This window comes from Balaenoptera borealis (genome assembly GCF_965194805.1).
Source record: "Balaenoptera borealis genome assembly, chromosome: 14".
In the NCBI taxonomy this organism is placed as follows: domain Eukaryota; kingdom Metazoa; phylum Chordata; class Mammalia; order Artiodactyla; family Balaenopteridae; genus Balaenoptera; species Balaenoptera borealis.
In genome coordinates this window covers 64,758,968-64,771,349 of record NC_138875.1, presented here as the reverse complement: position 1 = coordinate 64,771,349, position 12,382 = coordinate 64,758,968, and the positions used below count along the sequence as shown (strand labels likewise).

At 62.0% G+C, this 12,382-nt stretch overlaps 1 protein-coding gene across 8 annotated transcripts in view; it reads right to left on the bottom strand.

Annotated features, from left to right (window-relative positions):
- Positions 1–729: 729 nt before the first annotated feature.
- Positions 730–12,382, bottom strand: part of MED15 (mediator complex subunit 15) — a 65,108-nt gene continuing 53,455 nt past the window's right edge. For 3 of the 8 annotated variants that reach the window (XM_082354620.1, XM_082354618.1, XM_082354623.1), the window contains 11 exons: positions 11,465–11,803; positions 10,265–10,393; positions 5,053–5,189; positions 4,848–4,975; positions 4,612–4,746; positions 4,470–4,533; positions 3,571–3,637; positions 2,970–3,130; positions 2,721–2,887; positions 2,216–2,314; positions 730–1,818 (listed from right to left, as the gene is read on the bottom strand). In XM_082354620.1, the coding sequence (XP_082210746.1) occupies positions 1,673–1,818; positions 2,216–2,314; positions 2,721–2,887; positions 2,970–3,130; positions 3,571–3,637; positions 4,470–4,533; positions 4,612–4,746; positions 4,848–4,975; positions 5,053–5,189; positions 10,265–10,393; positions 11,465–11,803 (1,572 nt within the window). In that variant the 3' untranslated portion in view covers positions 730–1,672. The remainder of the gene's footprint in view (positions 1,819–2,215; positions 2,315–2,720; positions 2,888–2,969; positions 3,131–3,570; positions 3,638–4,469; positions 4,534–4,611; positions 4,747–4,847; positions 4,976–5,052; positions 5,190–10,264; positions 10,394–11,464; positions 11,804–12,382) is intronic. The other 5 variants (XM_082354619.1, XM_082354624.1, XM_082354622.1 and 2 more) reach the window with 3 other exon arrangements.

The following is a 12,382-nucleotide window of genomic DNA, read 5'->3' as shown; positions in this document are numbered from 1 at the left end:
GCTGAGGAACTGTTTATTTCTTTGCTCGGTATTTCTGCACTTACACACACGTGTGCGTTATGAAATAAGCATGAGCCTACCTGTCGAAGACTGGAAATAAAGCTCGTTTCTCCCTGTTGTGAGTCTTGTTCCTCACTGGCCATCAGGCACTGCTGCCCTGAGCGCCCCTAGCTCTGCTCCCTGCCATGGGCGGGGCCTGCTGGGCAGTCACCCTGCTTGCTAGGGCCTTGCGGCTGCCCTGGAAGAAAACAAGCTCTGGGACAGCCTGCACACTCTTCCTGGAGTGCAGGGGGCTGCCTTCCTGGCACGTGGGCAAGACACTGTCCTGTGTCCACTGACGAACACAGCTAGTGAGCAGCCCCACCCAGCCTGCCTTCCTCCATGGATGGCTAGAGCCACGGCCACGGGAGAAGGTCCTCTCCTGTACACTGGGCCCCACCCTGCAATGGCCTCACACCACCCCCTCAATCGCCAGAACAGCAGCTTCAGCGCAGACCCTTGCCTGGCAGGACAGTCCTCCTGGCCCAACCGGCCATGTCCTCAGTGCCGATCTCTGCCGCTTCCGCTTTGGGGAGCAGGGAACCTGGGGGTGAACCAGGACAGGCACGTCTGGGCATCGGTGGCCATCCCCGAGGTGGGGGACCTGGCTCAGCCCCGACAGTGCCCCTCACTGGACGGAGGGCCCCTGACTTGCAGAGAGGGGGGACACAGTGACAAATTCATGACAAACACAGGAATAATAAATTTATTATAAGAACCACAGAAGACACGGTAATGCACATACAAAAGGGGGGAACCTCTCATCGCCAGAGGGCCGGCTGGCGCCCCGTCAGAAGCCCTCATCTGTTTGAAGCGTTCTTAAGACGCTGGGTCCCGAGGACAACATCCTAACCCGAGTGGGCCTAAGTGCCTAACCACTGGGCACAGCGCCAGGAACAAGATCCACCCAGACGCCCCTGCTCCCCAGGTGCCCCCACAGTGCTGAGCAGACTCCCAGGGCTAGAATGAGAAGGATCATGAGGTATGAGGCCCAGCCGGTGGCCGGGGACCCACAGCCACAAACAGACCTTCCCTCGAGCTGCAGCCAGCGCCCCTGGATCCTGGAGCTTCCCTGTGGCGTGCCCCACATGCCAACGGTGGCACGATCTGAACCCAAAACCGTGATCAGGGAATTCTGCATGTTTTAAGGGTTTCCTATGTCCTGCACGTTCCCCTATGGAAACGGTAGAAGGGTTTTCTGGCGCACACGCAAGAGGCTCACATGGGACCCTGAGTCCCCGAGGAAGGACACAGGCCCTGCAGAGGCTGCGGGGACAGTAGCCCAAGGAGCACAGGGCCGGGGGCATGCTTGGCTCCTGGAGGAAGCAGCCAGCCACCTGTCCCAGTCCTGTCCAAGTGTGGGAAATGTTTGGCGGGTCCCCAAGGCAGAAGATAAAAGCAGGAAAGCTAACCTAAGCCCAAGCTCTCTAAGGAAGCCAGCATCTAGAAATGTCCAACATGGGGCCCTGACGAGGCTGCCGGCTGCCCCACGGTCCCTGGAGGGCAGGCAGCCGGAGATGCAGCGGCGGTGGCGGCTAGGCGGCCGAGAGGCAGGCCTGGTGGATGCTCTGGGCCCAGGTGTTGAGCAGGGCCGTGACCGAGTGCTTGTCAGGGAGCTGCAGCAGCCGTGAAGTCATGCACCGGTGCACCGACTGCAGGAAGGGGTTGGCGTCTGCAGCAGAGCGGCGGGCCATGAGCGCTGTGCTCTCTGCCAGGACCCTGGCCCGCCCCACCCAGCCCGGGGACCGGGGGTGCCAGCTCCCGCGTGCCAGTGGAGAGCTGGAACAAAATGGTCTGGAGCCTCAGGGACGGCCTCGGGGCCCTTGTCCTGGTCCTCTACATGCCAGCTCTGAGCCTCGGGGGGACTGTCTCCCATCACCGAGGCTCCCTCTGGGCCTGTCACCCAGATGGGTCCCCATGAGTCCAAGCTCCCATGTGTGCCCCCAGGTCAGCCTTGAAGAGGCCCACAGGAGCCACTGGGCCTGCTCACCCCTCATCCCCAGAACACGGCTGCCCCAGAGCTGCAGGGACACCATGGGGTCAAAGACACTTCTCTTTCCATGTGACTGAGGGGCAACCTGCTCCTGCCCACCAAGGAGGAAGGGGAGGAGGGGGGCCTCAGCAGGGCGGGGGCACGTGGAGGAAAGCCTGGTGGCCCGTCCTCTCAGTCACCCACCGTATTGCCACTGCCGGTCGATCCACAGCGGGCTCTGGGCAGGGTAGTCAGCAGGCACGCTGAGCTCCAGCGGTGGCACGCTGGGGAGGTCCTTGTCATCTGCAACACACAAGGCTGCACCTGTGACCCGGTTTGCCCCTCCTCATAGCCCTGCTCCCCAACAGCACCCTCCAGGCCCCAGAGGTTCTGGTGAGGCTGCTGCAGAGCCGAGGCCCCTGACTCCCAGGCTTCCCTGTCTCCACAGGGCCTCAGGTGAGCAGAGTCGCAGCTGGACAGGAGAGAGGGGGCTTCCCTGCACATGGGGGAGAGGTGAGAGTGTGCAGGCTCAAGGCCCAGCCCCCAGTGTGAGTCCTGGGCCAGGAGCGTGTGGGGACCAAGGAGGACAGCAGGCAGGCTCCGGAGAGGGCCCGGGGCTGGGGGATGAGCAGGTGGTCCTGGGCAGTCGCAGAGCCTGGGGCTGCCAGTCAGGGTTCGTTCTTGATCCAGCCCCACCGCCGGCACTCACCCAGCTTGCATATCAGGTGGACGGTGCCGTTGTTACTGCAGTGAGAAGGGTCCAAGTTCACCAGAAACTTGGGGTCTAGCCGGGCCACCTCCCCCTGGAGCACATTGGGGATGCTCTGCCGTTCGTCCTCTTCAAACCTACGCTTCCGGGTGCACACCACCGGGGCCCTGGGGGAGGCAGCCGTGTTGACCACCCTGGCCAGGCCATGGCCCAGGACCCACCGCCCGCCGAGCCCTGGGCGGTACGCACGTGATGGGGGGGCCGTGTATGGCCGTCATGGCAGGCACGAACGTGCGGTACAAGGAATGGTTGAAGACAGGTGAGCGGATATTGGCCAGGACGGCGTCCAGGAGTGGCTGGCACAGGTACTGCTGCTTGGTTGGCGGCACCGGGGGCGGTGGGGGCGTGGGCTGGGACAGGACAGCAGGGTCAGCAGCCCACTCTTGGGGAGGCTTTCCAGACCCCAGGTCCTCATCCTCACTCACAGCCAGACCTCCTGGCTCCCCCACCACCTCCACCCCTGCAGACAAGGACGGCTGATCCTGGACACACTCTACTCCCCCTGGGCCTGGCCTTGGGCATGAGAACCCTCACACCTGTGGGGGAAAGAAGCACCCATGGGCCCATACCCAGAGGCTGATTTCTCCCATGCACCCCACCCACACTGCAGACCTGACCTGGAAGAGGACTCCTGGGCAGGGTCCCCAGACTGAGCGGCATGGTCCCCTGCCCACCTCTGACTGCAGGCTCCTTCTAGCTCGTGGTTCCGAGTCACTGTGGGGTGAGCCCTGACCTCCCCAGAGATGCCTGCGACCCTACCAATACCACCAGGCCACGGCACCCCACGCACCACTGCCATGTCGTTCTTGAGTTTCTCCAGGGCGATCTCACACTTCTGCAGCGTTTTCAGAGGGCACCTATAGGGGAGAAGATGTGGCTGACCCTCCACGTAGGAGGACAGGGAAGCTGGTAGCTCTCACGTTCTCATCCCAACCACTGACCGTCTGGCCTCCTCTGGATGGAGCGAGACCTGAGGCCTGGGCCACCACAACCCTCCCCAGGAACCCCAGCCAGCCCACCCGCTGTTCCCAGACCCAGAGTTTAAGGCAAGATGGCCCCGCACCCAGGAGCTGCTGGTCCTGGCTGGCAGAACAAGGCACGCATGTGATGGATCAAGGGGAAGGACAGAGGCCAGGCCCCTGCCCCCGGTCCCGATGACCCCAGTGAGGGCCTGGAGGGCCGTCCACTGCCAACAGGCCCACTCCTCAGTGCCCAGCATTCTGCCCAGATGAGCAGAACAGGGAGGACGTTCCGGAAGGGGAGCCTGGCCTGAGCCAAGGCCTGGGGAGAGGGCAGGAATCCCAAGGCCAGTCCACGCGCAGGAGGTGGCGCTGGCTGAGCTCTGGTGCTCAGCGGCCCCACGGCCAGTGGGCAAGGGAAAGGACATGAGTGCGTGTCCTCTGCCTTCCAAGTGCTTCTCGGACGCCGTCCCAGTTCCCTCCCACAGCCAGCGCGTGCGAGCTCAGCTGCCCCTTTTGCAGACGGGGTAACTAAGAAACAGTCACTTGCCCAAGGCCACCAGCATGTCAGGGGCAGGGCTGCAGGTCAGACTGAAGCCCGTCAAGGCCAGCAGCCCAGTAAGGCAGGGCTGTGAGGGCCACAGGGTAGGCCAGCCAAGCAGCCGGGGACCCTCTGTGAGGTGTGGGTGCAGCACCATCCTCCCCCCATGGGCCTGGGGGCAAAGCTCACCGCTTGGAGGGGTCTGTCAGGATGTCCAGAAGGCTCTTCATCTTACTCAGGTCCTTTTTTCTGTCTGGGGCAGAAGGAGGCACTCAGACAAGGGCCTGGACGTCTGCGGGCCCTGCCCCCGGCCCGCCCGCCCGGCCCCCACCTTCGTTCTTGTCGATCTTGTTGATCATACGTCGCAGGGGCTCGATGTACTTGGACAGCTGCTTCAGCTTGTCCAGGTACTGCTGCTCCTCGGCCTGGCTTGAGCCCGCAGGGCTCATGACGGAGCTGGGGTTCACTGCGGGACATGGCCCAGTGAGCATGGCCCCAGCCCACGAAGGGCCGTCAGCCCCTCACCTTGCAGGGCCCCAGACTGTGCCCGCCTCAGGTCCGACTTACCAGGCGTGTTCAAAGGTCCTGGGGAGGGGACGCTGAAGTTCTGCGGGGTGCGCGCCGTCACCGGACTCTGGGAGGGCTGTGGCGAAGGGCTGGGCAGGAAGCTGCTGGGGGACGGGGCAGGGCCGGAGCTGTGCAGAGCAAAAGGGAGCACGGCCATGAGCCTGGGTCTGCAAGCCAAGTGGGGAGGGGCACGGGCCGGGCCTACCTGACGTTGGAGTTGGGCTGTGAGCTGGGCGGGCCAGGCTGCGGGGACGGCTGGGGGGGAGGGGGCATCGACTGCGGGGTCTGCACCTGCTGGCCCGGCGACGGTGACGACAGCATGGTGAGGCCGCTCTGGCTGACCTGGAGGGGGAGGGGCTCAGCCTGCTCACCCGCCCCACGCCCCCCCCCCACCGCTCCCCACTCACGAGCCCCTTCTCTCTCGCAGCCTCGCCACACACCCTGGTCTTCCTCTGATGCTCCACCTCTCAAATACAAACACGGGCACACGCTCCTACCCATGGGTGCCCACGCAAGCACACAGTGACCAAGACGCTGGCAGAAGGGCCGGGCTGGGTGGCCCTCTGCTCCTGGCGGGGGCTTCTAGGCTGGGACGGGACACCCCCAGGTCCCTGCCTCCTGAGTGTGGGAGCCTGTGGGCACGAGAGGCCAGTGAGGGCTGCGCTCTGTGACAGGCAGGACCGTCCCGCAAACCTCCACAAGACCCCTCAGGCCACAGGCAGCCCCAGCTCTGACAGCACCAAGGTCAAGCCCAGCTGCAGGGCAGTGGGGACGCCGCCATCTTGTTCTGTGTCCCACCTGTGCCTGCCTGACGGGAGCAAAGCCTCCCCTTGTCACCCCTGCCAGCACACTTGGCCTGGGGTTCTGCGGTCTGGCAGCCGAGCAGCCCCTGTGGGACCAGCAGACCCCACTGGGAGAGGGGAGAGGGGAGAGGGGAGCGGCTTGGCGTCATGCTCCCTTCTCTGCATGGCAGGCTCACCCTGCTCCCTGCAGTCCTCGTCAGGGCGGACACAGCGGGGTCCCCACCCTGCTCTCATCACTAGGACAATGCCATATTCGTCCGAGAATGTGGAGGGAGGAAATCACACACCCAGGACTAAGATCGACGGTGTGTGGAAATAACTACTTTCCACCCGAGAGGCACGAGATGCCAGTTCTGGCAGTGCGGACGGCTCGGGGAGACAGCTGCCCGCCAGCCCTGTGCCCAGCGGCCCTGGAATGAGTCCTGCAGAGCAGCCTTGCCCAGAGACTGCAGACAGTGCACAAAGGCCCGGCCGCTCGCCACATGGGGACCACCCCAAAGGCCCTGCCAGCTTCACTCAGAGCTTCCCCCACACCCCAGCAACCTCCTGTGCACTGAGCATCACCCCCGGAGCCTGCTTCCTGGAGCCCAGCTCACACCCCACCCTCCATTCCCAGGCTGTCCAATTCTGCAGACTGACTCTAGCCTGCCCCCCTCACTCTGCACACTGAGGCTGGACATGGCACTGGAGCAGGGCCTGCGTGTGTTCACAATGTGAACATGAAACTAAATGAAAACCACCCAGCCAGGTTCCGAAAGGAGCCAGGCTGATCCATGGGAAACAAAACATCTACTCCAGGAGGATGAGCTGATCTGTGAGGCTAGGGAGGTGCTGACGTCCATGCAGTCCGCTGGGGCAGGGCTCCAAGGCAGAAGAAAGGTCTGTGGGGAGACCCCTGGCATCACAGGCATGTCTCACACTCACCAACGGGTCGCATGCAGCAAGCACTGCAAGCCAGGGGTGACCCAGACAGCAGCAGATGCCAACATGACCCCGGCAATGGCTGTGGGTGCGAGGCAGCCCTCATGCAGAGCTGGGAGTGGACAGTCCTGCAGCCACACCAACAAAAGAACTTCCAGGGTGTGGGCCAGGAAGCCGTTCTCCTGTTGTCTGTCGAAACTCAAGCACTGCCTGAAGAGCCCACCACCCACTCCACCAGATGCTAAGTGGGACGTCAGTGGGTGGAGCACGCGCTGTGCTGGGCTCCCCTGCCTGCACCCGGGGTGAGGCTGATAGCACCCAAAGGCCACGGCTGGCTGGCGCCACCCTGCACTTGGGGGTGCCCAGCTGTAAGCCCCGTGGCAGCTCAACAGTGCTCCTTCCAGAGCAAGAGAGGCCCAGAAGCAGTCAGGTGGTGTGAAAGAGGCGCTATTTCTTCCTGGGAGAAACAAAGTCATCAGGAATGAAAAGCTTGACTCTGATCTCTGCAGACTGGTTTTCTGGTCACAGAGCTCCCGAGGTGGAAAGCTGGTTTTCTCTTGACCATAGATCCTAACGAGACACACCGGACGTCTACAGTATTGGACGAGCCAGGCCACGACTCCTCCTCCCAACACACACCCGCCCAGGGAGGCCCCGAGCGCCCCCGCTGGCTGCGGCCATGGTGGAGGGCCCAGTGGGAGGGGAGGGGGCGCGGGGTGTGCTCAGCCCATTCCACACACTGTTCCACACACATCAGGGAAGGGGGTCTGTAATGTGAGAATGACAGCTAAGCTTCCGAATGCTGGAAGAATAGGAAGCAGGAAGACCAAAGCACAGGGGCTGCTGGGAAATGCAGACACATCCTGTCCTGGTTTTCACCTGCTGTCACGGGGTGTGGCTCTCCCGCTGAGTCCTAGTCCAGCCCCCTGCTGGACAGGGATGTGACGGAGACATCTCTCTCATCTACACGAGTTCATGTCAGAGCCAGGCATACAGAACAGGGTTCACTGATTTTCCTGAAACACCCAAATCCCAAACTCTAGCCCGGGCTGTGAGCCCCGCCACCCATCAGGCCCCAGCACCACCAAGCGCACAATGAGGCCCCCCTCCTCTGCTCTGAGAGGGCAGACTTGAGAGACCAGGCCTGGGGGCCGCCACCTGGGCCCCCATCCCAGCACCTCTTTCACACACCACAACACTGGACCCCGCGTTCTGAGGTCAAATGCGTGGGCCCCGCACGGCAGTTCTAGTCTGTGTGTCGACCTCCTGGTAGGTGACCAGCTGGTACGATCGAGAGCCTCAAAGTGCCCCCATGAGTCACTCTGGGAAATGTTAGCAAACAGTCTAGGGCCTGCCATGAACCACTGCTAACAGCAGAAAACCAGAAGTAACCTCAGGATCCGAGAACAAGACAATAATTAAGGACAGCAGAATACGTTCATAAGAGGAACAGCACACAGCCACGGAAGGCACCGTTGACCAAGGGACTCTAATTACAGGACAACCTTTTACTTCTGTTGTAACGTGAAAAAGAAAGAAGCCACACACAAAATCCTAGAGAACCGGAAAGAAAAGAAGCCAAGCAGGCTCTCCCGCTTGAAATGCTTCCCTTGCTTATACTCCCCTCAACCTCCCACCTTCTACAGCCACCACCTGTTTTCCAGTTTTGGGGTCAGAATATCTGTAGCCTTGTCTTGTCCACTGTTGCCACCGAGGTTGCAAAAAAAGGCTGTGAATCCAGAGATTCTCCCTCAGGGGTCTCCTCGCACCCTGGGGACCCCACTGCTGCTAGAACCACACAGTAAGGCAGCCAACCGGCCCCCAGGGACCTGCACGAGCACCCCACATATACCTGCGCCAGACTTGGGAACCCACAGTACGGCCCTGCAGGCAGGGTGAGGCCTCGCTTCCACTCTGCCCAAGGCTGGCCTCTCACTCAGGAGGGGGTGGGCACCCCTCCCATAAACCCTGAAGGTGCATCCTCAGAAAACCAAACCTGCTTGCAGGTATGAGTGGTGGCGCCTCCTCCCCACCCAGCTACCCGAGTCCCCACCTGGGGAGAAGAGCCCACGCCTGCCTGAGCCCTGCTGGCTGTCAGCCCTCCGTGCTCCATGAAGGGACAGAAGGTTACAAATCAAGGTTACCCACGAGGTGATCAAGCCCACAGCCAAGCCCCACGCAGGCTGGACTGGGACCTCCAGCAGAAGCAAAGGCATGTGACTACCAGGAAGGGAAGCACAGCCCAGGGGTTGGCATGCGGAATGGAGCGCATCCCCCGCGGCCACTGCAGGAGAGCGATGGGCGCCCAGGAAGCTGCAGGGAGTCCGCCTACCCAAGCAAGAAGCCTACGAACCAGCAGGTGGGGCCTGGACCATTGGAAGACGGCAACTCTTCGGCTGCTCGCTTCCCAAACACCAAGAACTGGAGTGAAAAGGGAAGTTCTGCTTCAGGACGGAAGCTGCCAGGTCAGAGGGCCAAGCCTCCCACTCTCCTACCAGACCTGAGAGGCAGCAAGGGCAGCGGCTTCCGCCGGCTGGGCGGTCACTCCATGCCGCTGCCGCCGTCCCAACTCTGACCACACTCCGCACAGGACACCGAGAGCAGAGAGCCCCAGGAGGCCTGGGGATGAGGCTGGGACACACAGGGTGGTGGCAGAGGAGGACGCCAACATCGTCATACAAGGCCTCCAGCCCTGTCCCAGCTACAGACATGATGTCCGTGGTGTGTTGCACATAAGACCACACGTGGGCAAGCTGGTGATGTGGTGCAGTGACCACAGAGCTACCTCCAAACGCCACAGGTCCCCCCAGTGGTGTGTTTCCCACGGACTCCAGCCATGCGGCAGGGACAAGGAAGGACCATTTCTGAGCCTCCGCCAATGCTAAGGGAACACACAGTGCTTACCACACGGCCCGGTGCCCCAGACAAGGAGCTCAACGGACTCGGGGAGTGAGCAGGGCAGGAGCCGGCAGGGACACTCAGCATGGCAGCCTAGCGACGCACAGCACCGGGGTGGCCGGGTTGCCCCTGGGGTCTCATGTCAAGCAGCACATTGGCTCTGTCTAAAGCCAACGCTCTTCTGAGCCAGACTATCAGTGTTGCCACTGCTGGGTGGAGACAGGAGGAACCAAGGCCGGGGACTGGACATAGGTGAGGGGGGCGTCTATGGAGAAGTCATGAGGCCCAGCCTCCCACCCCAGACACCAAGGAGGCTGTGGCCTCTACTAGGCAAGGCCGGGTATCCTCCATCCCATCGACATCTGATTTGCAGAGTGTGGGCATGGTGGACCTGGGCCACATGTGTCACACAGGGGTGAGCCCTGCAAATCAGCAGGGCAAGGGGCCACGGTACAAGTCTGTGCTGACCACCAGAGCCAGATGCCACCGTCCTCGTGCTCTTCCCAGTTTCTAGAGAGCTACTATCCCTCCAGCCCCATGCTCAGGGATGAGGCAAGAAGAGATCGTGATGCTCTCACCAATGCCCTTTTGGAGCAGAAGGGAAGAGGGAAGATGTGGGTCATCACAGGAGGTGGGAACAGCCTGAGCCCTGTGAAGCCGGGGGCCCAGACACGGCCGAGCGGGGCTGCCACCCAAGGTCCCCAGGGACAGGCCCTGATCCAACCAGGACCCTCGCCATAGCGCGGGGGACATGCACTGGCCGGCGCCTCCAGAGCCTCAGCTCTGGGCCCTCACCTGGACTCCGGGACCCACTATCTGGGAGGCCTGAGCCGTCGGCACTGCTGTCTGCGGTGGCACCTGGGGCTGCACCTGCGGCACCTGGGGCTGCACCTGCGGCTGCTGCACCACCATTGGAGCCCGGACCTGAGGAGGAAGGGAGCAGCAATCTGGAGCCACCAGGGCAGAAGGCAGAGCACCTCCACGTCCGTCTGTGGGAGCCAGAGTCTCTAAGCTCTCCTCGAGAAGGGGGATGGGCTTGCCGCCACTTCCCTGGCTGATGTCCCGCTACTGGCTGTCCCTCATCCCACGGCTCATCAAAAGTGTCCATGCCAGCCTGGCTCTGAGTCAGCACAGCTGAGCCCTGTCTCTCCTGGCGAGACGCCTGCCCCGATGGGACACCACCACCAGCTACCGCGGCAAGCAGAGCACGCTGATGGTCTACGAGAACCCCACTCTGAGCCCTGACTCCTCAAAGGAAACCAGGGCCAGCTGGCTCCCAGGTGACAGGTGTGACCCTCCTCAAGACCCTCCCCAGACCTCCAGCCTGCACCTGTGGGGCTTCCTATTCAGCCACTACTCGATTCAGGTGTGGCCCGTGTCCCCACTTCACCCAATGAACAGCAAATAGAAAAGGCCACAAAAACCAAGAAAGTGAGTTGAAAAAACATTTAAATGGCCCCTTGACACAGCTACCCCCAACTCAGTACAATATTTTGTCTTTCATGTAAATGTCACTGACTGGTTCTGCTTTTACACAGATGCATAAGACTGAATATAACACTATTTTACATCAATACCCCCCTCAAAAATACAGTCATGATCTCTGCTCAGAACAGAACTGGTGGTCAGCAGACCACCGTGGACGCCCAGGGGAGGTGGCACACACCCCCTCCCCAACAGTGAGAAGACGGGTGTCGCCGTCCATCTAATCATCCACAATCTTACAATGCCTGTGGCTACCACCGAATCAGCCATGCTGCTCGGAAGACAAGGTGCCACCAGGGAGCAGGGGCACCGCACACTGGATGCAGCAGCTGGCAGAATGCACGCACCCTTGCTGATCTGGATGTGCGGGCCGGCAGGGGCCAGGGCCACCTGCGTCTCGGTGCTGGAAGAAGAGGACCTGCCATCTACAGCCAGGTCACCCCAGAGACCGCCAACAGCACAGGAGACGCCATGAGAAGAGCCCCGGCTGTGCGAGCCCTGGGTACTCACGAGTTTCAGCTGTGGCTGGGCGTACAGCATCTGTCCGGGGAGGGCCGGAGCCTGCGACACCAAAGGCTGCGTCTGTGACTGAGGTGGGAGCTGCGATGGCTGGTTCTGGGCCACCGGCGGCTGGGGCTGCGGTGGTGGCTGGTGGTGCTGTGGGTGATGCAGCTGCTGCAGCTGCTGGGGCAGGGCCTGTGAGGGGGGAGGCTGTGGCTGCTGCATTGGGGGCTGCTGTATTGGCGGCTGGGCCTGCAAAGCCTGCTGCTGCTGCTGCTGTTGCTGTTGCTGTTGCTGCAGCTGCAGCTGTGCCATCCGTTGGAGTTGCTGCTGCTGCTGCTGCTGCATCTGGAGTGGAACAAGGAGCACCCATCACCTCTCCGGCCTTGGAATCCTGCGCTGGGAAGTCTGCCCAGGCTGCTCTCCCGGGAGGCAGAGGGACACCGAGGGCACCAAGCGTGCACCTGTGCCCTGGCCACCAGACGCTGGCCCATCTCTAGGCCTGAGAGGACAAAGGAAGGGTCCAGGGAAGGGTCTGGAGGGCTTGGTAAGGAGTCACATATAGGCGCAGCACCAGAGAAGCCGGGCAAGGTTCAGCTGACCGCACATCTCCAAAGCCTCTCCAAGGATGCTTGTTTGGTCCCTAGAGTGGTCACAGGACCAGCCTCAGGGTGAGGAGGAAAAGCGGGGCTGAAGATTCACTGTCAGCCCTGGGAGAGGGGCCTCCAAGATCCTGGAGAGGCCTCGGGAAAAGGAGGCATAAGCCAAGGCCTGGAGCAGGTGGGAAAGAGCAGGGGGCCCTTCAGGGCTTCCCTCCCTCAACCCAGAACAGGCCTGACAAAAGACGCTTAACCCGTCAGGGCGTTGACTGCAGAGCGTGCGCGTGAGAAAAGGTTTTCTTGTAAGCAGGGCTCCTAATGTGACATG